This window comes from Gavia stellata, chromosome 36 (assembly GCF_030936135.1).
Source record: "Gavia stellata isolate bGavSte3 chromosome 36, bGavSte3.hap2, whole genome shotgun sequence".
Lineage (NCBI taxonomy): Eukaryota > Metazoa > Chordata > Aves > Gaviiformes > Gaviidae > Gavia > Gavia stellata.
Genome location: NC_082629.1, coordinates 1,941,630 through 1,962,791, shown reverse-complemented (window position 1 = coordinate 1,962,791; position 21,162 = coordinate 1,941,630). Strand labels below are relative to the sequence as shown.

The window sequence follows — 21,162 nt, the reverse complement described above, 5'->3', positions numbered from 1 at the left end:
CCCGCAGGGGAGCGGTACGGCACTGGTGGGAGCAGGGCTGCTGCTAATGCTGCTCTTGTCCTGCAGGCAAGTGCACGACTTCAGGGACCTAACCCCCAGCTAGTCATCACTAATCAGCCCTTAATTAGAGGTATGAACGATGCATGAGTAGCTGCCCACATGCCCTGCTCCCTGTGCCAGCAATATCATGGGCTGGTTAACGATGGCGCCTTTTCCAGCCCATCCTGTGGCAGCAGAGCTGAGAGCCAAGCCTGCCCCGGCCACGCCAAGAGCTCGTCCCCACCAGCTACGGCTTTCTCTGTGCCGGACCTGACCACCCGCTGCCAGAGGAGACTGCAGACAATAGGCTGCGTGATTGCCGGCGTTGTACCAGGAAGGGAACGCCGGCTGCCAGCGCTGAGCCCGCGGTCACCCATGGAGGAGCTGGGAGGCTGCAGGGGAAGGGAGGCTGCACTGGCGCTGAAGGACCCTCGAGCGGCAAGGGAGAACGGAGCCATTTCCAGCCGGCTCTTGGGCTTACCTGTGCGGCAGCGAGGGAGGAGATGGGGAGTGGAGGAGCAAAGCCCCTGCAGCCTGAGCTGGACAAACGTGGGGAAGAGCCGGGATGGGGCAGAGTCGGGGTCCCGGCAGCTCCTGGCAGAGCTGGAGCGAAGCACAACCAGCTTTGGGGATCTTTGCAAAGCGCGATTGCTCCCACCTTTCCTTGGAGAGGGAGCTGTGAACCCGGAGGGCCCAAATGCTGATGCTGCAGAAAGCAGCAGGGTTGAAGGGAAAAACATCTTTAACCAGGTCCTGGGGCAGCAACGTCCCTCCAGCACGAGGCAGTGACGGGGAGCCAGAGCACTGCCAGCGCCTGCGATGGCCCCGCAGCCACAATTGGCCATGCTGGTAGGTGTGGATTGGCCCCTGCCTCTGACCACGAGGATGAGCTGGACCCCCCCGGCGTGGCCACCGGCACCTCAAAGGGCTGCGGAGGCAGAGACGATCCTGTGCCGCAGCTCGGACGTCCCCAGGCATGCGGTTGCTCTGGGCACAGGTGGCAGCCAGGGTCCTGATGCGGGCTGGCAGGGAGCCTGCCAGGGTCACAGCCGCCCTGGCGGAGCAGGTCACCGTGGCCAGGTGACTCTTGGACACCACCAAGGCTGGGGTTCACCGCGGGCAACCCCTCGCTTTGCACCAGCTTTATTGAGCGTGTTAACAGGGGCCCGAGGTGAGCGGGTGCCTGTGGGCACTGTGTCCGCATCCCCGGTCCGGCGGCCGTCTTCAGGGGTGTGTGGGTGTCCCTCCGGCTGGGACGGGCAGGAAGAGCCCGATGGTGGCATCAATGAGCCATGCTGGGCAGTAGCTGAGTGGCAGGAAGGTGAGCCGGGCATCCCAACCGGCCGTGTAGCGGCTGCGGGGGAAGCGGGCAAGCAGCGCATGCGCCATGACGCCGGTGATGTGGGACAGGTGGGAACTGCTCAGGCGGTGCAGCAGGACAGTGCTCTTGGCGTCTGGGTGGGCAGAGGGGTGTCAGCCTGGCCCGGCACGCTGGTGGTGGTGGTGTCACCGGGGAGTGCCGGGGCCACACAGGGACGTACTCACAGGTCTCTAGGTAATGGTGGCCATAGGCTGCCTGGGTCTCTGCCGGGAGCCGCTCCCAGACGTACTTGAAGCCCTTCACCACCATTGCGGGGTTGGTCATGCCCGTCTGGAAGCCACCAGGTTCCATGATGGAGACCTGCACCCCGAAGGAGCGCATCTCACGCCTGGCTGGGGAGGACCTGTCAGTCCTGTGGACGGAGCCGCTGTCCCAAGCTGAGCAGGGTCTGGGGGGGACTGAGCAACGCAGGGCGAGGGGGAGCCCGTGACCCTCCCTGGGCACCCCGTCGTCCCCTGGGTGGGTGCAGGGTAGCCCTCTCTTTGCTCAAGGGTTTCACGAAACCCTTCCTCTGGTTGAACAGCTGCTGCTCCAGCCGTGCCATCGTTTCCCAACCAGTGGGAAGCAGTGCCAGTATTGCACAAGACCCTGCCTTGCCTTGGCTTGCTGCTGCTCTCCTCTATGGGGAAGGATGTAACTGGGTGCAACGTAAAACCCTGCGTGAGGAAAGTGGGGCAGAGCCACCCGGCATGCCTGCACCCGCCAAAGCATGCCCAGCTGCCGGACAAGCCCCAGCACAGGGGAGCATCGGGGGCCGCCGGTGGCCACCACTGCAGTACCTGAGGGTGTCGGAGAAAGCGTCCACGTTGTGCTTGGAGATGCAGTACCCCCCACTGAAGGAGGCGAGTTGGCCCATCACACTGGCCACGTTGACCACCCGGCCCCGCGCCCGCTTCACCAGGGGCAGGAGGCTCAACGTCACCTCAATGAGGCCGACCAGGTTGACGTCCAGCACCTTGACGAAGTCATCCTTGGTCAGCCACTCGTTAGGGGCGCTGGGGACAGCGGTCCCCGCATTGTTCACCAGCCCCCAGAGACCTGGGGAAGTGGGATGGGGTGAGCTGGGGCTGTTCCCCTGCCCATGGCCCCGCTCTGGCACCGGCTGTGCCGGCACAGGTCGGCGGAGTGGTGGGAGGACTGGCGGGGGTGATGATGGGGACGACGATGGGGGCGGCTGCATGGAGGACCAGCCCCAGCCCGTGCACTAGGCAACACTAGTGGGAGAGCCAGGTGCTGGGGGGTTGCTCTGGGACACGCTGGAGGGCAGGCAGGATTGCAGCAGCACCTGGAGAGTTTTGCATCTCTCGATTGCAATTCACGGCCTCGTCTCCCACAGATCCGTGTGCCTAGAGCTCTGCTTTGGCCTTTAATGGCTGTTTGTGCTGGCAGGGTGGACCCAGCCGCCCCATGGACCCGGATTTGGCTGAACTCTCCAGACATGGTCAGCAGCACCCGGCTCCAGACTCCTCTCTCTCACCAGCCGCGCTGCGCTCACCCGGCTTTGGTCCAGTGGGGAAAGGCGGCTTTGTCCCCTCACCCCAGGATGGGCCGCGCACGAGGAGGCAGCAAAGCTGCTGGGGCGAGCCTGGACACAGGCAAAGGGGTGTCCCCAGCCACAGTGATGCCCGCGCATGGTTTGCTGGAGTGGGGCAGCCGTCACTGACCAGGCGCTGTGGGTCTGCAGAGCCGTGCAGAGAAGCAGGTGCTGCTCCGGATGCTCGAGGGGCCCCGAGGACTTGACCAGAGGCTGCCCATCCCTGTGCCCAGAGGGAAATCTGCCCAGGTTTGTAGGGGTCTGGTTTTTATCCACGTGTGTTAACTCCTGGAGAGCCGGCTCAGGTGAGTGCAGCTCTCGCACCCCGGCAGGGTCTGGACTCTGCACGGAGCAGGCGCTCGGGGGAATGGCCAGAGACACCAAGAGCTCCCGCTGCACGGCGTGGCTGGGGCAGTGCTGGTGCTGTTGGAGGAGCAGGGACATGGCCTCGGTGCCGCAGCCCCATCTGAGGCTGAAAACCAAGCCTTGCCAGGCAGGGAGGAGGAGTTGTCTTTATTCAGAAGCAAACCGGTCTGCTAGCAGGGCACAGGGGGTTGTGAGACGTACATCAAGTTAGAAATTCAGGAACCTATGGTCATGGCCTTGGGTGGGGGCGATGCTGTATCCCATCCTGCGCTGCTGGGCCCTGGCTGCTGCTGCCTGTCGGCTGCCTACGCCAGATCCCTGCCTTAGGCTTTCTGGGCAGGTTTGGGGTAGGACCAGGTGAATAGGACATCCGTGAGGGCTGACGGCAGGTAGCTGAGGGGGATGTAGAACAGCTTGGCATCCCAGCCCGCAGAGTAGCGGGTGCGTGGGAAGCAGCTGGTCAGCGCATGCGCCATGCAGTCTGTGACCAGTGTCGTGTTGGAGTTGCATTTCTGCTGCATCTTCCTGACTGTTACCAAAACTGCAGAGGCAAAAAGCGCCAGTCAGGCTGCCGGGCTTAGACCCTCAATTCGAACACAGCCGAATGGCTTGGTGGGATGACAGGGCGGTGGGACACCCCGTGGCCCCAGGGACGTGCCTTGTGTCAGGAGAGAAACAGCATTGCTTAACCTTTAGGTGAGGTACTTACACTGCTTCACGTAACTCTCCCCGTAACTCGCTTTGGTTTCCTCCGGGAGCTTCTCCCAGATGGAAAGAAAATTCTTCTCCAGGTTCTCGGCGTTGGTGATCATCGTCTTGAAGTAGCCTGGCTCGATCACGCTGACCTTCACCCCGAAGTTGCGCATCTCAAGCCTAGAAGGCATTGAGCCCCATGGGACGCAGGAGCAGCACGCGAGCGCGTCCGCCACCCACCGGCGCGGGCTGCGCGTGGGCGCTGGCTCTGGTGCGGGATGCACAGCAGCCTCATGCTGGAGGTACGGTAGGGAGCCTGACCACACCAGCAGACCCCGTGCCAGCCCAGGCACATGTCTGAGGCGACGTGTGAGCAAACATCTGCCGAGTCTGGCTGGAATGGGGCCAAAGCAAACCTCGGGACCACAGGGCCATTGCCCGCAGGATCCGGCATGGGGGCGAGGTCCGATGGGGGAGGCTCAGTGCTGGGGCAGGCAGTACCAGCCAGCGTGGCCACAGCCTCCCTGCCGCTGGGAAGTCATCAGGCAGGGGAATGAAATCAAAGCTCTGCCAAGCCTTTTGCCTTCGCTTCCCCCAGGCTGCCTGTGCCTGAGCTTGGCTGACAGTGGAGCGGAGACTGCCAGTGGCAGGCAAGGCTCCCCCCAGGCAGGAGATCGCTCCTGTGGGATTCAAGTCCCGCAGCTGTGGCACAAGGTGTCCTGACGTCTGGTCCACACGTTAAGCACCCCCACAGCCCCTTCTCTCGCGCTTCGGTGGCAGCTAAACTGAACTTGCCTGCACTCGCTCACAGTTGCATGAGGAAGGGGTTTGACAGACGGAGGGTCTGCCTGCCAAAGCCCAGAAAAGCAAACTGGGAAAACAGGGGTGGTGTCTGCCACGCCGGACTTACCGGAGACTGTCGGAGAAGGCCTCCACACCAAACTTGGAGATGCAGTACCCCCCACCGAAAAAGGAGACGCGGCCCATCACGCTGGCCACGTTGACCACCCGGCCCCGCGCCCGCTTCACCAGGGGCAGGAGGCTCAACGTCACCTCAATGAGGCCGACCAGGTTGACGTCCAGCACCTTGACGAAGTCATCCTTGGTCAGCCACTCGTTAGGGGCGGTGGGGACAGCGGTCCCCGCATTGTTCACCAGCCCCCAGAGACCTGGGGAAGTGGGACGGGGTGAGCTGGGGCTGTTCCCCTGCCCGTGGCCCCGCTCTGGCACCGGCTGTGCCGGCACAGGTCGGCGGAGTGGTGGGAGGGCTGGCGGGGGCGATGATGGGGACGACGATGGGGGCGGCTGCCCCGTCCTACCTCGGTCACCCACGCGCTCCCGGACCCAGGCGGCGGCGGCGGCGATGCTCCGGCTGGAGGTGACGTCCAGCAGGACGGTCTGCAGCCGTGGCGAGGCGGCCGCCCGCAGCTGCGCGGCCCCTCTGTCGCTCAGGCAGGCGGCCAGCACCCGCAGGCCCCGCGTGTCCAGCTGCCGTGCCAGCAGGTTCCCGAAGCCGCTGTCGCAGCCCGTGATCAGCACGTACTTCTCCGAGAGCCTCGGCACCGTCTGCCGCTCCCGGTACCAGCGCCGCAGCAGGTACAGCCCCGCCAGCACTGCCGCCAGGTACAGCCACATCCTCGGGCACCGGCACCGGCACCGGGAGCGGGACGGGGCCCGGGGGCGGTACCGGGGCCGCTGCGGGCGCGGCGGCGGAGCGGCTGCGGCCGCTGTCAATGATTAATTAGCGCGGGCTCGGGACCAGCGCCGGCGCAACCACCGTGGAGGGGCCGCGGGGCCGCCCGCCCCCCCGGGGCCGCCCCCCCGGGGCCGCCGCGGTGCTGCCGCCTCCCCCCGCCGGGCGTCCGGCTGCGGGGCTGCGGGCTCCGCTCCGGCAGCGGCCGCGTCGGGTCCGGTCGCGGCCATGCGGCCGCCGGGGAATCGTTAACCCGCCCGGGGGTTCCCGCACCCCTGCGCTGCCGCCCCGGGCACCCCGGACCCTCCCCGCCCCTCGCTCCCCCCCGCCCCGCGTGTCCCGAACGGCGCGCTGCCCCCACCCCGCTCCCCCCCACCGCGCCCCGGGGCCGGACTACAGCTCCCGGCGGCCCCCGGGCGCCGTCCGCGCCGCTTCCCGCCGCCTCCCGCCCGCCATGGCGCGGTTCGAGCCCGCGGCGCTGCCCGAGCTGCTCCCGGTCTTCTACCGGCGGCTCTTCCCGCACGGTGCCTACGGCCGCTGGCTCGGCTACGGCGGCGGTGAGCGGGACGGGGGGCACCGGCGGGGGCCGGGAGCGCGCGCCGGGGCACGTGGGGGGCCCGGGGGCGCTGGGGCGGGGGTGGGTGCCCGCGCTGACCGGGGGACCGGGGAGTCCGGGGGGCGGCTGTGATGGGGGGGCTCAGGAGTGCAGCGAGGGGGCCTGGGGGAAACGGGCGGGAGGGGTCCGGGCCCTCGGGGCGGTGTCGGGGCTGCCCCCGGTCCGCACCCCCCAACCCGCCCGCGCCCCCGCAGTGGTGAAGAACTACTTCCAGCTGCGGGAGTTCTCCTTCACGCTCCGGGACGACATCTACGTGCGGTTCCAGTCCTTCGGCAGCCCCCAGGAGCTGGAGCGGGAGCTGCAGAGGACCAACCCCTACAAGATCGACATCGGGGCCGTCTACTCCCACCGGGTGAGTCCTGCTCCCACCCGGGCACCCCAGCCGGGGCGATGCGGCCCCTGGCTCACGGCGTCCCGGGCCCGGGCTGAGCCCATCCTGTCCCACAGCCCAACCAGCACAACACGGTGCACCTGGGGGCCTTCCAGCCGCAGGAGAAGGAGCTGGTCTTCGACATCGACATGACAGACTACGACGACGTCCGGACGTGCTGCAGGTTCCCGGGGGCACAAGCCCGAATAGCTGGCGAGGGCTGGGAGGGGGATGCGGGGGCATGGGGCAGCAGCCTGACCTGCCGTGCTCTGCCTCCAGCTCAGCCGAGATCTGCTCCAAGTGCTGGACCCTGATGACCATCGCCGTCCGCATCATCGACCGCGCACTCGTGGGTGAGGGTCTTGGGAACCCACGCGGCCCCTGTTTTCGTGCACTGGGGACGTGTCCAGACCACGCTGTGCCCTGCAGCAATGCCCAGGCCCCAAAAGGGTGGCTGGGGCAGCGCTCTCATGGGCTGGGGGGGAGCACAGGATGCGCTGGTGCCCAGCAGAGTTTGCCCAGCAGGTTTGCAGCGCTGCCAGGCTTGGGCAGGCGCCACAGCCTGTCCCAACGCGCTCCTGCAGCCCAGCTGTTCTCCCCACAGAGGACCTGGGCATGAGGCATCGCCTGTGGGTGTACTCGGGCCGGAGGGGTGTCCACTGCTGGGTGTGCGATGACGCGGTGCGGAAGTGGTCCCCAGCGCTGCGGGCGGCCACGGTGGAGTACCTCACCCTGGTGAAGGTGGGTGCACGGGGCGCTGGGCACCCCCTGCTCACCCCCCCAGGCTGACTGCTGCTGTCCCCCCAGGGCGGAGCGGAGACAGTGAAGAAGGTGAACCTCTCCGAGCCCATACACCCCTTCATCAGGTCGGTGGGGACACCCCTGCCCGGCCCCTGCAGCCGCTGGCTGCAGGGCGCTGAGCTTCTCCCCGCTGCTCCGCAGGCGGTCGGTCAGCGTGGTGGAGAAGTACTTTGAGGCATACGCGCTGGTGGGCCAGGACATCCTGGGCGGCCCGGAGAGCTGGGACAAGGTGCTGGCCCTCGTCCCGGAGGATATCCTTGCTGGAGCGGTCCCACCGTGCCGCTCGGCACTGTGCCAGGTCCGGAGGGAGGGTCCACGTGGTGGGGAGTGGGGTCGGCAGTGTCTGCGATCAGCCTTGACCGCCAGCCACAGCACCGTGAGCCGTTGCAGGGCGAGTTCCCCAAGAAGCGGGACTCAGTGCAGCGCTGGGAGCTGCTGAAGGGCAGGATGGAGCGGACACGGGTGAGTGGCCGTGGAGCTGCCCCGGGCAGGGGGCCAGGGGCTGCCGCCCACCCTGCTGCCTTCTGACCCGCCTGTCCCCGCAGCGGGCGGCAGGAACCGGGAAGAGCGCGCCATGCTACGCGGACTGGGAGATCATGCTGCAGTACTGCTTCCCCCGCCTCGACATCAACGTCAGCAAAGGCGTTGGGCACCTGCTGAAGAGCCCCTTCAGCGTCCACCCCAAAACAGGTGGGTCTGGCGGCCTGTGGGGGCGGCACCCCATGGGGACCCCGGGGCCTGGGCATCCCTGGCAGTGACTCCCCTCTCTTGCAGGTCGCATTTCAGTGCCGCTGGATCTGCAGAGGCTGGACCAGTTTGACCCATTTGCTGTCCCCACCATCAGGTATGTGAGCGGGGCTGGCGGCACAGGGGGTCCCGGCTGTGCCGGCAGCCCCCCACAACGTCCCACCATCTCCTGCAGCTCCCTGTGCCACGAGCTGGATGCCGCCGGGGATGACGGGGAGCAGGAGGACAGTGGGGAGGTGGAGCCAAAGCGCCGTGCACGGGGTGAGTGGGGCTGGGGCTGGGGCCGGGGCATGGGGGGCCCCCACCACTTGCTCCCTCTCCTGCTCAGCTCCCCGAATCCTCCAGACTACAAGAAGACAAGCCTGGCACCCTACGTGCGGGTCTTTGAGCAGTTCGTGGAGGAGATGGAGCGCACCCGGAGGGGAGAGCTGCTCCGGAGAAGCGGTAAGAGCTGGGCGGGGATGCAGCCGGCTGGGGGACAGCGAAGGGGGGGACCCTCTGGCTCTGAGAAACTGCTCTTCTTTTTCTGTAAAACTTCCCATTTCTCCCCTTTGCAGACCTGCAAGGAGACTTCTGAGGCCTCACTGCCAGAGGCTGCAGCAGCAGCCCCGCTCCTCACCGCGGGGTCGCCGAGGGACCGACTCTGCCATCGCCGCCTCCGCCAACGTCACCTTGGCCGCCTCTGCCGGCCAGGGAGGTCTTGGTGCCTCGGGGCAGGGAGCCCGACGGCTGGCGGCCGAACCGCGCCGGCTCCCTGCCCCGCTCCCCACGGGCCCTTCCCGCATTTTGTACCTTTTCTACACAAAGACCATTAAATGTCTCTGGTCACCCGCGTGCCCGCGCCCTGGGACGTGCCGAGGCGGGAGGGGGCCAGGGCCGAGTCTGCGTCCCGTCCCCGCCGGGAGGAGCCGGGGGTCCTGCCGTACCCCATACCGCTGTCCGCGGGGTCCCCGCTGGCACCCGGGGGGGGTCCCTGCCCCACAGCCGGGGCCAGGCCCCACATTGGTGGCATCTCAGCCCCACACCCCAAGGGGCGCTAGCTCCGTTTTCACGGAGGTCCCTGCCCCACACCTTGGGGTCCCGGCCCCACGCCCACGGGGGGTCCCGGCGCCGCCCGGGTCCCTGTGCCCGGGCCGGACGGGGCCCGGAACGGCGGAGCGCGGCCGTTGCGGCGGGCGGGCGGGGCGGGCCGCGGGGCGCTGCCCCCTGCCCCGGAAGTGCTCGTCTTCCCGGAAGTCGCGCCTCCAGCCGCTCGGTCTCTTTCCGCCGCCATCTTGGGCCCTGCTCCCCGCACAGTGAGTCCCGCCGCCGCCATCCGCCGCCATCCGCCGCCGCGGGGGCTCGGGGCCGCCGCGGGGGCTGCCCGCCGCTCGCGGGCTGTGGCTGGGCCGGGAGGGAGGGCGGGAGGGCGGCGGCCCAGCCGAAGCCGCCGCTGGGGCCGTGGGGGCGCCAGGCAGGGCCGGGAAGGCCGGCGAGGACGGCCCCCCGCACCGGGAAGGTGCCGCGCGCTCCGAGGGGGGAGAGGCGGCTGAGGCCCCGGTCTGGGCCGCCGGCGGAAGCCAGGTCCGCAGCCCGGCGCGGGGAGTCTCGTTGGCAGCACGGGGAGGGACGGGGATCGGGCCGTGCCGTGCGGCTCTCGGGGCCCGCTGGACCCGGGCTGTCCGGTACCGACCGGGTGGCTGAGCTGTCTTCGCAGACCGGTCGGTACCGGGCGGCGGTCGGTGTCTGTGGGCAGTGGACTCGCGGGTGGCTTTGGGAAGGGCGAGTTACCGGCGCTCGGTGGCCGCCCTCGGGCCGTCCGGAGCCCCGGCGAGCCCGGGCCTGTTGGCTTCTCCCTTTCCGCAGAAATGCCCGGTGAAGCTACAGAAACCGTTCCGGCCACGGAGCAGGAGCTGCCGCAGCCGCAGGCTGAGACAGGTGAGGCCGGGGGGGGTCGCGGCTTTGGGGGCTGGCGTGGGGAGACCGGGCCGGCGGGGGGGAACGTGCCCGTCCCCGCTGCCTCTGGGCGCTCGGTCGTTTTCAAGGGGGAAGGTTGGATGTTGGTGAAGGACCCCGTTTCACCTGCCCAACGGGTGAGTTCAGGCGGGTGAAACGGGAGCGGTGGTGCCAGGGCCGGGAGAGGGGAGCGCCGCTGCCCCGCGGGGCGCTGGGGTCACTCGGTGGGCAAAGACCCGATGGCGGTGGCTGTTTCATGACACCAGCCTGATCTCACCCTGGGGGCACGTGGGGTGTCTGCTCCGTGGCACGAGCACCCTTCTCCTCTGCCTCTGTGTCGTTGTGCTGTTCGCTGTGGCTGAAAGAAATCTGTATTTGTTTTGTAGTTTCCCACCCGAGAACGTAGCAGTTATCTCTGTAGGAAATGTGACTAAAGTCATGTGGTTTGTAGCTTCTTGTGTCCAAAACTATTGGGGAGAGCATTGTGTCAGCCAAACTCTGTACCTTTTTTGTACATTGCCGTTATGGATTTGGGCATTGGAGCAGCAGGAGTGGGAGGAAAATGGCTGTAGCCAGGTCGGGGTACGGCCATGTGGCGACTGGAATGGTCAGGGACACGTACAAGCATTAGTAATCCCTTTGCACTCTGGAACTGGTTGGGTTTGGGAAGACGGCGCGTGGCTCTGTGTCAGAAAGTCCCAGTGGGGCCAGGGAGCTTTGCTGCACCAGCCTCACGCCATCCAAGGGGGCGAGCACCGGGACTTGGGGCAGCTCAAAAAGGCCCAGGCAAGCGAGTGTGGGCTCCTTTGCCCACCGTGGGGCAGGGGCCGGTCTCCAGCCTGCGCTGGGACCTGCTGCCTGTTGCGCTGCCTGTTGCGCTGCCTGATTCCTTTGAAGGTGTCCCAGGTGCTGCAGTCCAGTTGGCAAATGCTCTGCCCGGGTTTGCTGCGTCCCTGCCCTGAGGCGCAGGGACGCGCTGCAGGAATACATGATCAGGTGTTGTCACCTGGCCTGGGGGAGCCATGAGGTGCACGGCAGTGAATGGGGGTCTCTCTGAAGGGCGCGTTGGGTTTGGGGACCACAAGGGAAGTTGGGGCTTCCTGACGGTCGGGAGGTGCTGGCAGAAGGCTTCCCTGAGGAGGAAGTGACCCCCATGCCTGGTGGAACTGAGTGACGGCTGTTGGTGCGACAGCTGTGCTGTCAGGTCCCGGGGAGCTGCTGTACTTTTGGTCTCTCTCCAGGCATAGCTGGGATTCCTGCAGTGGGGCCTCTTCCCAGCATCCCCCCCTCTTCCCAGCATGGCTTTTCTCTTGGTCTCATGCCTTTTCTCCTCCAGAGCTCTGCTGCTCTTCAGTCTCTAATGACTTCGTGGAGCACATGTAGGTCAGTAGAAGTTGACCCCGGGCAGCGTGTGCTGAGCAGCAAATGCTGTTACAGTACCTGCTCCCCTGGCTCTGGGGAGCACGGGGGGCTCCCAAGGGAGCGACATGGGCAGCTGCAGAGGCCAGAGCAGTTGCGGGAGCTGTCAGGTGGGTCTGCAGGAGAGGGTGGAGGCGAAGGGTGTGTGCCAGTGAGGGCTGTCATGTTTATCCCCTCTCTGCTGAGCCGGCTGTTCTGAGATCCGGCAGCACAAGAGGAGCTGGGGGTGCTGGTGCAGGGTTAGCAATCGCCCGGTGGGTGGGAGTTGTCAGGCGGTTTCCTTTGACGTTCGTCTTATTCTTCAGAGGTTGGCTGGTCCATGGAAAGCTTGTGAGGTTGGGCAGAGTGGACACTAACCCAGCAGGACAGGGCTTCAGCTTTCAGGTGTGTGCAGCCAGGCCGCAGGAGGCTCTGCGGCCCAGTTGGTTTAAGCATCCCTTAAAAATTATATGTGCTCTTCGAGAGTCCTGCACCTTGCCTTCGTTTGCAGAGGCGGCCGCAGGAGAGGCAGGGCTGTCAGTGGAGAAGTGGTGAATTGGAAATACCGTGCTTATCGCAGGAATGTCCTCAAATGGTGCTGGTGAGGTGTTGGTGGAGATGAGAAGGAACAGGGAGAGCTGGCAGGGGTAAACGAGCCTTCCAGAGAAGGCTGTTGTCTGTGCAGCCTGTTCTGTGAAGGGCTCGGGACAAGCTCAGCTCTTGGCAGGGGTTGTTGCTCCTGCTTGAGGTGCCAGTAGGTTCCTTGGAGCAGGAAGTGTCCTGGCATGTGCTGGCCCGTTGGCACAAGGCACTGATGACCGGTGCCTGTTGAGCGGCTGCTCAGCTCCAGGCTGGTGTCTGTCTCCTCCCACCACCCTGCATTTTGGGGTAGGTTGGGGAAATGCGGTGTTAGAAGAATCTTCTGGGCCACTGTTCTTGGGGCAGAGAAAGGGACGTCACCCACAGAGGAGGCTGCTGTGAGTTCCACACACGTGTTACTGCTGTGAACGGTAGCGTGGCGAGGACTTGAGCCTGTGACCTAGCCCTGACCGCAGTGTGGGAGAGGTTGGGGAGGGACACGCAGGCAGGGCCAACCCTGTCGTGGGTCAGTGAGTGACCTGTGCAGAACTGGATGTGGCTGCAGTGGTGAGAGCCAGAGCCCTGTGCAGAAGTGGAAGGAGATCTGTTGCTCCCTTGACGTGATGGGGTCTCTGCAAACCGGGCTGTCGGTGGTTTCTCCTCAGTAGCCGGCCTGACTGCGCTCCCCTCACTGTCCCTCCCGGCAGACGTGCTGGGACGTGCTGCCTCTGGGTTCAGGGCTGATCCCATGCATGGGGCTGGAGCTGCCAAGGGTCGGGTGTGTGGCTGGGCTGGTTCTGCTCTCCCAACCGGCAGCGGTGCCGGTTATACCAGTCAGACCAGCGCTGCCCTCCCTGGCTCTCACAGTCTCTTCCCTGAGCGCTTCCCTTTGATTGCCAGTTGACGTTCAGAATGGCGTTCGGAATAGCTGGGCTCTCTCGGTGCTGGCTGGAGGCAGGAGTGCACCGGGGGAGCTGGATGGCAAGTGCTCTAGGTCAGCGGGACTTGTCTTAATAAACTGTTGTTCTCACCCGTTCAGCTCCAGCTGCCCTTCCTCCCGCAGCCCCTGTTACTGCTCCTCCTGTCCCAGTGCCAGGTACTCCGGACCCTCCTCGTTAACACCTCGTGTGCCACATTAACCAGAGTTTGCTGTTCTGGATGGTTGCAGTTACATTAACCCTAACAGCTTGCACAGGGGAGCACAGGACACTGCATGGGAGCCAGGACTCGGGGTCCTGTCCCCTCGGTGTGAGTGAGCCACATCACCACCCATGCCTCGGTGTCCTCGTCCCTGAAGGGCGCCTGCCTGCCGGGAGGGTCTGCCTGTGTCACACTGGGGCTGGAGGGAGGGGGCTGCCCTCTGCCAGAGCACGACTGCCAGAGCGCTCCTGGAACAGTCACGCATGCCAATGTGTTAAATTAGACTTTTCCTTCCTATTCTCGGGTGGGTCCTCGTCACCCCCCTGCTCCCACCAGCCTGGGATGTGATTTCCCAGGCCTGAGAGCAGCGCTGGGGGTCCTGCCAGGCCTCCAGAGCTCCATGAAGGTTTTGGCAACCCCTTTGTAGGGAAGAGCCGGGTGCAGAGCTGGTGGCAAAGCCTGGCTCCTGCGCTGGCCCTGTTGGGTTCCTGGGCACGAGGGCTGGGGGGGAAGGGGAAGGCCAGGGCCAGGATGGGGCCGGCTGTGCTGGGCAGGGTGCCTTGTCCTGGCCTCCCCTCCCTCTCTCCCTTCTCTCATCGATTCACTCTGTTTCTCTCCTTTAGCTGTTCTTCATGCTGCTCATTCCCCACCTCTGACTCCATCTCTAGGCCCAGCAGAGCCACCCAGCCCTGCCGTGGCTCTGCCTGCCCCTGCTGGCCCCCCGGCCCCTGTTTCCCCCCCTGTGGTCCCAGCTGCAGCAATCCCCGTGTTTTCTGTTCCCCCCCAGCTCCCTGCCCCAGCCCTGCAGGTCCCAGTTACCACTTCGCCTCCTCCAGCTCCGCAGTCCCCAATGGGTTTTGCAGCCCCAGGATCTCCAGGGCCTGCCCCAGTTAGCCCGGTGTCTCTGGGACTCCCGCCCCCAGTGTCTCCTGCTCTGGCTGCTGCTCCTGCTGCAGTGACAGTGGCCCCCCTCTCCCCCACTGTGAGCCCTGGTTCTCCCCCCGCAGCTCTCACCTCTCCTGTGAAAGCTGCCCCCTCTGCCGCCCCTTTGAGCCCTGCGGGAGCTGCAGCCCAGGCCCCCTTCCCTGCCTCCGTGGCAGCCTCAGCAGCCCCTGCTTCCCACAGCCCTGGGGCAGCCCCAGCTGCTCTCCCACTGACCCCTTCCTTTCCCCTTGTGGCATCTCCCCCACCGGTGGTCCCCACTCTACTGCCTGCTCCCACTGCACTTCCCAAGGCCACAGCTTGTCCCCAGAGCCCAGGCTCTCCCCCTCTTCCAGCGGCAGCCCCTCTCTGTCCTGCCATGGCACCAGAAGCGGCTGCCCCAGCAGTACCGGTATCTCCTGGTAGCCCTGCCTCTGCCCCACTGGCTTCTGCTTCAGCCTCTGCCAGAGCCCCAGCCCCTGACTCTCCCCTGCCCCCCCTTGCTCCTCCCCAATGCCCAGCCCTGGCCAGTGCCATCTCTCCCTCTGTCTTCCTGACTGCCCCCATGGCCCTGGCCCCGTTGTCACCCCCTGCCTCTCTGGTGCCAGCTGGGATGTCTCCTGGGAGTCCTGCTGCTGCCCCACAGGGCCCAGCCCCTGGTGCTCCAGTCTCTCCACTGGTTCCAGTTGCTCCTTCTGTTCCGAGGACCTGTCCCATAGGCCCTGCCCCGATAGCCCCGGCTGCTACCCCTGTGGCTCCAGCTGTGGGAGACCCTGTCCCTCCCTCCATGGCCAAGACACCTCCCAGGAGCCCCAACCCTCGGGCAGTGCCTGCCGCTGTGGCAGCTCCCATCACTCCTGCCCTGTCCAAACCCTCTCCGGGAGCTGCCCCGTCTCCCCAAGGACCACCGACAGCAGAAGCTCCCAGTGCTGCACCAGCAGTGGCCATGGCTGCTGTGGCCAAAACAGCTCCAGTGAGCCCCGTCCCCCCACCGGCAGCTCCTGTGCCTGCTGCCCAAACAGCCCTTGCCAGCTCCCCGCCTGTCACATCAGCGGTGGCAGCTCCAGCTGCCCCTCCTGCTGCCAAAGCGGCACCTGTGAGCCCAGTCACTGCCCCAACTTCTCCCTCTGCCACACCAGCTCCTGCAGCTCCACCAGCTCCAGCTGCCCCTCCTGCAGCCAAAGTGGCTCCTGTGAGCTCCATCTCTGCCCCCTCGGCCCCTGGCAGCTCCCCGCCTGTCACACCAGCAGTGGCGGCTCTGGCTGCCCCTCCTGCGGCCAAAGTGGCTCCCGTGAGCCTGAGCGCTGCCCCATCTGCTGCCTCTGCCCCTGCCACATCAGCTCCTGCAGCTCCGCCAGCTCCAGCTGCCCCTCCTGCAGCCAAATCGCCTCCCGTGAGTCCCGTCATTGCCCCCTCTGCCCCCGCCAGCTCCCTGCCTGTCACACCAGCGATGGCAGCTTTGGCAGCTCCAGCCACCCCTCCTGTGGCCAAAGCAGCTCCCGTGAGCCTGGTCACTGCCCCATCTGCTCCCTCTGCCCCTGCCGTGCCAGCAATAGCAGCTCCGGCTGCCCCTCCTGCAGCCAAAGCGGCTCCCAAGAGCCCTGTTGCTGCTCCCTCTGCCCCAGCCACACCAGCTCCAGTTGCCCCCACTGCAGCCAAAAAGCCTCCGAAGAGCAGCCCTGTCGCTGCCCCGTCTGCTCCGGCTGCCCCTGCTGCTCCAGTGCCGGCAGCTCCGCCAGCTCCAGCCGTTCCTCCTGCAGCCAAAGCACCTCCCAAGAGCCCTGTTGCAGCCACACCAGCTCCTGCAGCTCTGCCAGCTCCAGCTGCCCCCCCGGCAGCCCCAGCACCTGGCATGCCAGCTCCCGCTCCAGGCACGGCTGCCCCAGCCGCGGGGGTTCCTGGTGCCCCCCTGAAGCCGTTGGCCAATCGTGCCACCCCTGCTCCCCAGAAACCAGAAGCCAGCCTTCCTGGCTCTGCCCTGGCGGGTAACCTCCCCCCGCCTGCCTCTTCTGCGCCAAGCGTTCCCCCCGCGAAGAAGCAGACCCCTCCCAGTAAGGTCTCCAAACTGGCCCCGCGCCCACCCCCATCCAAACCCACCTCGAAGGCTCCGGCCCTCGTCAGCGCCACCATCGACGACGACGACTTGCCACCTCTGATCCCCCCAGAGCTGCCCGCTGCCGAGCCGCCGGTGCAGCCCATCCTGGTGGACCTCTCTCCCCGAGCAGCCGTGGCCCCCGCTGAGGCCCCTGCTCCTCCAGCTAAGCAGCCTGTCCTGAAGAATGACAAGGGTATTTGCCGCCTCGGTTTGCCGTGTGCATGGAGTGTCACTGGCTGCCCACTGGATACTAACCTGTAGACGTGGCCTGGGCGCCCCTACGTCGCTTGGTGTGTTGGTGTAGACAAGTAGTCTGTGGAAGTGCCACGGCGGAGGCAGGCCTGAACCATGCCAGACTGAGCTGAACCTGCCCGAGCAGCCGGTGAGCCAGGGAACGGGGAGGGGAGACGCCCCGCAGCCACGGGATCGGGCAGGTCAGGGCTCAGCATGGTCCAGTGCTGGCAGGTCGGTGTCACTAACGCGTGTTCTCGGGCACGGAGCACGGTGTGGCTTGTGGCGTGGGTGCTGCGACTGTTGCCTGACCTGGCTTCACACTGAGGCTCTGGGAAGAGGTGCCACGTGCCTGTACCCTGTTGTGTGTGTCTGGCGTCCACCATGGTTTTCTCCGTCTCCGTCTGTCAGTGGAGGGGAGCTGCGGGCAGTGCTGGTGCCAAAACAGGCCTGTCCTGCACTGTGGGGAAACTCCCTTGCCTGCCTGAACTGTTGGGTTCCCTGGGTGTGCACCAGCAGCCTGCAGAGAGCTTTGCCGATGGCTCCTGTGTGCTGTGTAGCCGTGGGCACAAGGAAACAGGACTGAGTTCAGGTAATGGCTGCGTGAGAGGGCATCGTGGTCACCCTCGGGCCTCCTCAAAGGCTGGAGACGCCTGGCTCTGCTTCGTTCACTCCCGCATGGTCAGACACAGCTGTGCCACGGTTCGCAAGCTAATCATGGCACTGCAGCAGTGGCGCAGGAGCTGGCAGCCCTCTGAGCCTCCCCGGCTCCAGCAGCTTTCAGGACCTGGCGCAGAGGCCAACCTGAGGTGCCAAAGATGCCATTCCCTGGTGGGGGTTTTCAAGGTAATGCAAATCATCCCCTGTAGTGAAGTCACGGAAGGTGCAGCAGCCGCGAGGACTCGGTGAATAGGGTCTCGTTTCCGTGCTGTGTGTCTGAGCTCCTGCAACCTCAGCTTCACTGCTGCCTGAACAGGTTCGAGGGGAACGGAGGGAGTCCCTGTCAGTGCCAGGCTGCTGCTGACTCACCGTCTAGGGAGTGCCGCCCTGCGCTCCTCGAGCTGGGCTGCCACACTGGCCAGCGCCGTTCCTCACGCTGGGGGAGCAGCTCAGGCCTGGGCTGCCTCTTGGGGAGGCACCTGCGATGTTCTGGCCCAGCCCGGACCAGCTCCTGGTGCAGGTTCTCCCTGCTGCCATAGGGGAGCTTTCACTATGGTGAGGCTGCTCGGAAGAGGCTCTTGTGCCACCCGCTGCTGATGGCGTTGGAGGTTGCAAGAAGAGCTCCTTCCACCAGATACTGCTTAACCACGCTGACTGGAAACTGTATCAGCACCCAAAGCCCCTGGCAGCAAAGGCCTCACCGAAGCAGTGTGGTTCTTTGATCTTGCTGTGTCCCCTGGACCTACCTGAGCTGAAAAAGAGTGACGTGCGTTTGTTTCTGTAGGGTCCGGAACAGAGTCTGACAGTGATGAATCCGTACCAGAGCTTGAAGAGCAAGACTCCACACAGGCCACAACACAGCAGGCACAGGTAGGGTAGGCGGCGTGCACCAGCGTGCCCAGCAGCAGCGGAGCAGGATCCCTGCTGGTGCTGTCCACCACCGCCTCAGGATTGTCATGTGTTCCTCTTGTTTTCTCTCCTTGCAGCTTGCAGCAGCAGCTGAAATAGATGAAGAACCCGTTAGCAAAGCAAAACAGAGCCGGAGCGAAAAGAAAGCACGGAAGGTGAGGTGGGATGGTGGATGGACCAGACCTGTGTGCAGCCAACAGCCTGCCCGTGGACAGCTGAGCTTTGCCTCAGGGTCTGGCATGATATCCCCAAGTGCTGAGGTCTTTGCCCCATGAACCCTGTTCAGGTCTGCAGCTCCCCACCTCCCGCCCCTGTACGGTAGCAGCCAGTCGTTCGGGAGCTGAGAGAGATTTGTGTGACTTTCTGCCCTCGTTAGGCCCCCAGACAGGGGGATGTCCCCTTCACGGGCAAAATCCTTGTGTCTGGAGGGGCTTGAGGTCGTGCTATGGATCCCACCAGTCCTGGGACTAGAGAGTTCCCTCCCAGGCTCCCAGCACAGTATCAGGCGAAAAGCCCGGGAATGCTTCTCTGCAGCAGTAAAATGCGCATTTTCATTTGCGTGAGTGCACCGATCATTGGACCTGGGTCTCTGGAGAGCAGATGAGTGGATGCAACTTTTCACGGGCTGGGCTGTCTCAGTAACTCTTCTTTCCCTCACTTACCTTTCTCATGCTTTTCAGGCAATGTCTAAACTGGGCCTTCGCCAGGTGACAGGAGTAACCAGAGTCACCATCCGGAAATCTAAGAACATCCTCTTCGTCATCACAAAGCCAGACGTGTATAAGAGCCCAGCGTCAGACACCTACATAGTCTTTGGCGAAGCAAAGGTGAGCTGACTGCATAGTGTCTGGCAGACGCGTTAATCCGTGCTCGCAGCAGTAGGGTGGCAGGCCACTTAGCTGGGGTTGCTCCTTGCCACCTGTGTGCCGTAGCTGCCGCCGGCACTGCCATGTGCCTCCCTGAGGGATGTGGGCAGGCCCGGGGTCCACGCCAAGGGCTGGCTTGACGGCTGGGTTGTGCAGCAGAGCCGTTCAATGTGCTGGCACTGCTGCAACACGAGGAGCACAGCTGTGGCTCTCTGAGCCTGTGTGCTGACGTCCCGCGCTGCACAGGGCTGGCGTCACTTACACTTCTTCCCTCCTCCAGATCGAAGACCTGTCCCAGCAGGCCCAGCTGGCAGCTGCCGAAAAGTTCAAAGTTCAAGGAGAAGCTGTTTCAAACATCCAAGAAAACACACAGACCCCCACCGTGCAGGAGGAGAGTGAGGAAGAAGAGGTACGCCTTCCCTGGCCTGTCTCTGCGGGCCTGGGCGCTTCACTGCAGACCTGAGCCAGCTGTTGGGCTGCAGGCCCACTGCGTTAACCTGCGTCCTGTGAAGTGTCCAGATTTTGTATTAAGACCCATGTTTTTCTTTCCCTCATCCATGTCTTTGCCATGATGGCAAAGGGAGAGTGCAGGGTCCTTCTCCTGGAGGATCTGGTCCTGGGCACTGCCAGGGGACTGTCCCCAGGGCTGGGCAGTGCCCAGTCTTGCCTCTCAGCTTCCATCTGTGTGGCCTGAGTGGGAGCCGCCACAAACGGAGCAAACTGTGCGTCGGGCTGGCATGAATCCCGGGCTCTGTCTCCTTTAGGTTGACGAAACCGGCGTCGAGGTGAAAGACATTGAGCTGGTGATGTCCCAGGCGAACGTGTCCCGAGCGAAGGCAGTCCGTGCCCTGAAGAACAACAGTAACGATATTGTAAATGCTATAATGGTGAGTGTCTGCCTGGCGCTGGGGAGGAGAGGGAACGGTTTGCGGTGGGATGTCCCTGGGGGGCAGATGTGCAGCGCGTGCTTCCCCGCTGCTGCTAGCAGGGTGTGAGCTCGGGGCCGCGAGCGGTGGGACGTTCCTCCTGCTTGCAGCCGTGGTACTGGATCCCTCCGTGGATCGGAGGCCGGGCAGTGGGGCTCCGTGCCGCCGGCAAGGCTGGCTCCTAACGCATCTTTCTTCTCTGCAGGAGTTGACGATGTAGCTGCCAGAGGGAGGAGCCTTTTTTGGTGTTTCAGAGAAGAGTAAAATGCAACTAAATTTAAAATTTGTACTATTTCTATCAATTAATAAAAGTTGTGGCTTATTGTTGGTGAAACACTTTCTGCTGTGTTGGCTTTGCTGCCCTCCCCTCCCTGGAAGCCGAGGTCCCAGGGTGGAGCCTTCCTCCTGGGAAGATCTCAGCCCTGATACCCTGTCCCGTCCCGCCCCAGCGGAAGAACACCTGCCCGTTCCCTCATTTCCTTCCTGTCCTGAAGGTCGTCTGGCCACGAGCTCCAGAGTCGTCACTGTGCCTGGGACGCTGGGCTCAGCCTAGGCCGTCTCCCTCCATAGGTGGCCAGAGATCCCAGAAGGGAGGCAAGGAGTCCGTTGCGGACTGTCACCTCCTTCATCCCCCCGGAGGGTTCCCTTCCGTGACTGGGTTTCTCCCTTGCTTCCCTGCAGCTGTAGGACAGGGATGGATCAGGGCATCATGCCCCATCCAGCCTGATCCGAAGGGAGGCTGAACCTCATCCGGGTCCAGTCCTGCCTCTTCAACCTGCTGCGTTGCTGGATTCATGCGGCGCGGCAGGGCCGAGCAGCAGAAGGGTCTGCGCTTAGTCGGGCCTGCAGAAAGCCTGTGCTTACCCGGAAAGCTGCTGTTTGCGCACGGAGGGGGTCTGCCCCCATGCACAGGGGAGCGAGCTGGCATCTACCCACCCACAGCCCCGAGTGTCACGAAATGCAGAGGCTGCAGCTGTGAAAATGGGCACCTTGCTGCCGTTCAGCAGCATTTTTTCTCCCCTATGCCATAAAAGCTGGGTTTTGGAACAGCTCGTTAAAGCTGATCAGCGACACGGCAGCGCAAGCAGCCAGTGAGAAGCCGAAGAGGAAATAAGCGGACGATGCCGGCTGGGAGCCCCTGGTTACCCTGCCGCCTGCCTGTGCCAGCGTCGGCAGGCAGAGCTCCCGCCTGCCAGGAAGGGGGCCGCGGCCAAGCCCAAGTTGGGGGGATTGAGTGGGAGGCTTGCGCAGTGGCATCTGAT

The 21,162-nt window shown here is 64.8% G+C and overlaps 4 protein-coding genes across 6 annotated transcripts; 2 read left to right on the top strand and 2 right to left on the bottom strand.

Annotated features, from left to right (window-relative positions):
* Positions 1–1,263: 1,263 nt before the first annotated feature.
* LOC132320443 (retinol dehydrogenase 16-like) lies at positions 1,264–3,398 on the bottom strand. The gene is made up of 4 exons (XM_059832774.1): positions 3,296–3,398; positions 2,200–2,458; positions 1,585–1,748; positions 1,264–1,493 (listed from the first exon to the last, which is right to left on the bottom strand). The coding sequence occupies exons 1-4, from the start codon at positions 3,396–3,398 to the stop codon at positions 1,264–1,266; spliced, it is 756 nt and encodes a 251-aa protein (XP_059688757.1).
* A 91-nt stretch (positions 3,399–3,489) lies between these two features.
* On the bottom strand, positions 3,490–5,648 carry LOC104262117 (retinol dehydrogenase 16-like). 2 transcript variants are annotated; one of them, XM_059832787.1, is made up of 4 exons: positions 5,333–5,648; positions 4,924–5,182; positions 4,030–4,193; positions 3,490–3,861 (listed from the first exon to the last, which is right to left on the bottom strand). In XM_059832787.1, the coding sequence occupies exons 1-4, from the start codon at positions 5,646–5,648 to the stop codon at positions 3,644–3,646; spliced, it is 957 nt and encodes a 318-aa protein (XP_059688770.1). In that variant the 3' UTR covers positions 3,490–3,643. The 2 variants fall into 2 exon arrangements, with proteins under 2 accessions (XP_059688770.1, XP_059688771.1); XM_059832788.1 differs by having other exon boundaries at positions 3,490–3,849.
* Positions 5,649–6,160: 512 nt separating this feature from the next.
* Positions 6,161–8,833, top strand: PRIM1 (DNA primase subunit 1). The gene is made up of 13 exons (XM_059832820.1): positions 6,161–6,263; positions 6,517–6,674; positions 6,770–6,876; positions 6,972–7,045; positions 7,297–7,433; positions 7,500–7,558; positions 7,635–7,745; positions 7,865–7,955; positions 8,039–8,183; positions 8,268–8,337; positions 8,416–8,501; positions 8,586–8,684; positions 8,798–8,833. Exons 1-13 carry the CDS (start codon positions 6,161–6,163, stop codon positions 8,815–8,817), a joined length of 1,260 nt encoding a protein of 419 aa, XP_059688803.1. The 3' UTR covers positions 8,818–8,833.
* A 654-nt stretch (positions 8,834–9,487) lies between these two features.
* On the top strand, positions 9,488–20,236 carry NACA (nascent polypeptide associated complex subunit alpha). 2 transcript variants are annotated; one of them, XM_059832801.1, is made up of 10 exons: positions 9,488–9,535; positions 10,086–10,157; positions 13,192–13,248; positions 13,916–16,501; positions 17,984–18,069; positions 18,186–18,263; positions 18,789–18,935; positions 19,255–19,383; positions 19,739–19,861; positions 20,106–20,236. In XM_059832801.1, the coding sequence occupies exons 2-10, from the start codon at positions 10,088–10,090 to the stop codon at positions 20,118–20,120; spliced, it is 3,291 nt and encodes a 1,096-aa protein (XP_059688784.1). In that variant the 5' UTR covers positions 9,488–9,535; positions 10,086–10,087; the 3' UTR covers positions 20,121–20,236. The 2 variants fall into 2 exon arrangements, with proteins under 2 accessions (XP_059688784.1, XP_059688785.1); XM_059832802.1 differs by lacking the exons at positions 13,192–13,248; positions 13,916–16,501.
* Positions 20,237–21,162: the final 926 nt, after the last annotated feature.

Bases quoted from the DNA above. Each gene is read 5' to 3' on its own strand.
- LOC132320443 (XM_059832774.1), bottom strand. From the start codon at position 3,398: ATGTCCCTGCTCCTCCAACAGCACCAGCACTGCCCCAGCCACGCCGTG. The intron at 1,749-2,199 runs GTACTGCAGTGG...CTCCCCAGCCAG, and splicing joins GCTTTCTCCGACACCCTCAG to GCGTGAGATGCGCTCCTTCG. The intron at 1,494-1,584 runs GTGAGTACGTCC...CTGCCCACCCAG, and splicing joins CCACCATTACCTAGAGACCT to ACGCCAAGAGCACTGTCCTG.
- LOC104262117 (XM_059832787.1), bottom strand. From the start codon at position 5,648: ATGTGGCTGTACCTGGCGGCAGTGCTGGCGGGGCTGTACCTGCTGCGG. The intron at 5,183-5,332 runs GTAGGACGGGGC...CCACTTCCCCAG, and splicing joins GGAGCGCGTGGGTGACCGAG to GTCTCTGGGGGCTGGTGAAC. The intron at 3,862-4,029 runs GTAAGTACCTCA...TTGCCTCTGCAG, and splicing joins GGAGAGTTACGTGAAGCAGT to TTTTGGTAACAGTCAGGAAG.
- PRIM1 (XM_059832820.1), top strand. From the start codon at position 6,161: ATGGCGCGGTTCGAGCCCGCGGCGCTGCCCGAGCTGCTCCCGGTCTTC. The intron at 6,264-6,516 runs GTGAGCGGGACG...GCGCCCCCGCAG, and splicing joins CTGGCTCGGCTACGGCGGCG to TGGTGAAGAACTACTTCCAG. The intron at 7,046-7,296 runs GTGAGGGTCTTG...TTCTCCCCACAG, and splicing joins CATCGACCGCGCACTCGTGG to AGGACCTGGGCATGAGGCAT.
- NACA (XM_059832801.1), top strand. From the start codon at position 10,088: ATGCCCGGTGAAGCTACAGAAACCGTTCCGGCCACGGAGCAGGAGCTG. The intron at 10,158-13,191 runs GTGAGGCCGGGG...TCACCCGTTCAG, and splicing joins GCAGCCGCAGGCTGAGACAG to CTCCAGCTGCCCTTCCTCCC. The intron at 16,502-17,983 runs GTATTTGCCGCC...TTGTTTCTGTAG, and splicing joins TGTCCTGAAGAATGACAAGG to GGTCCGGAACAGAGTCTGAC.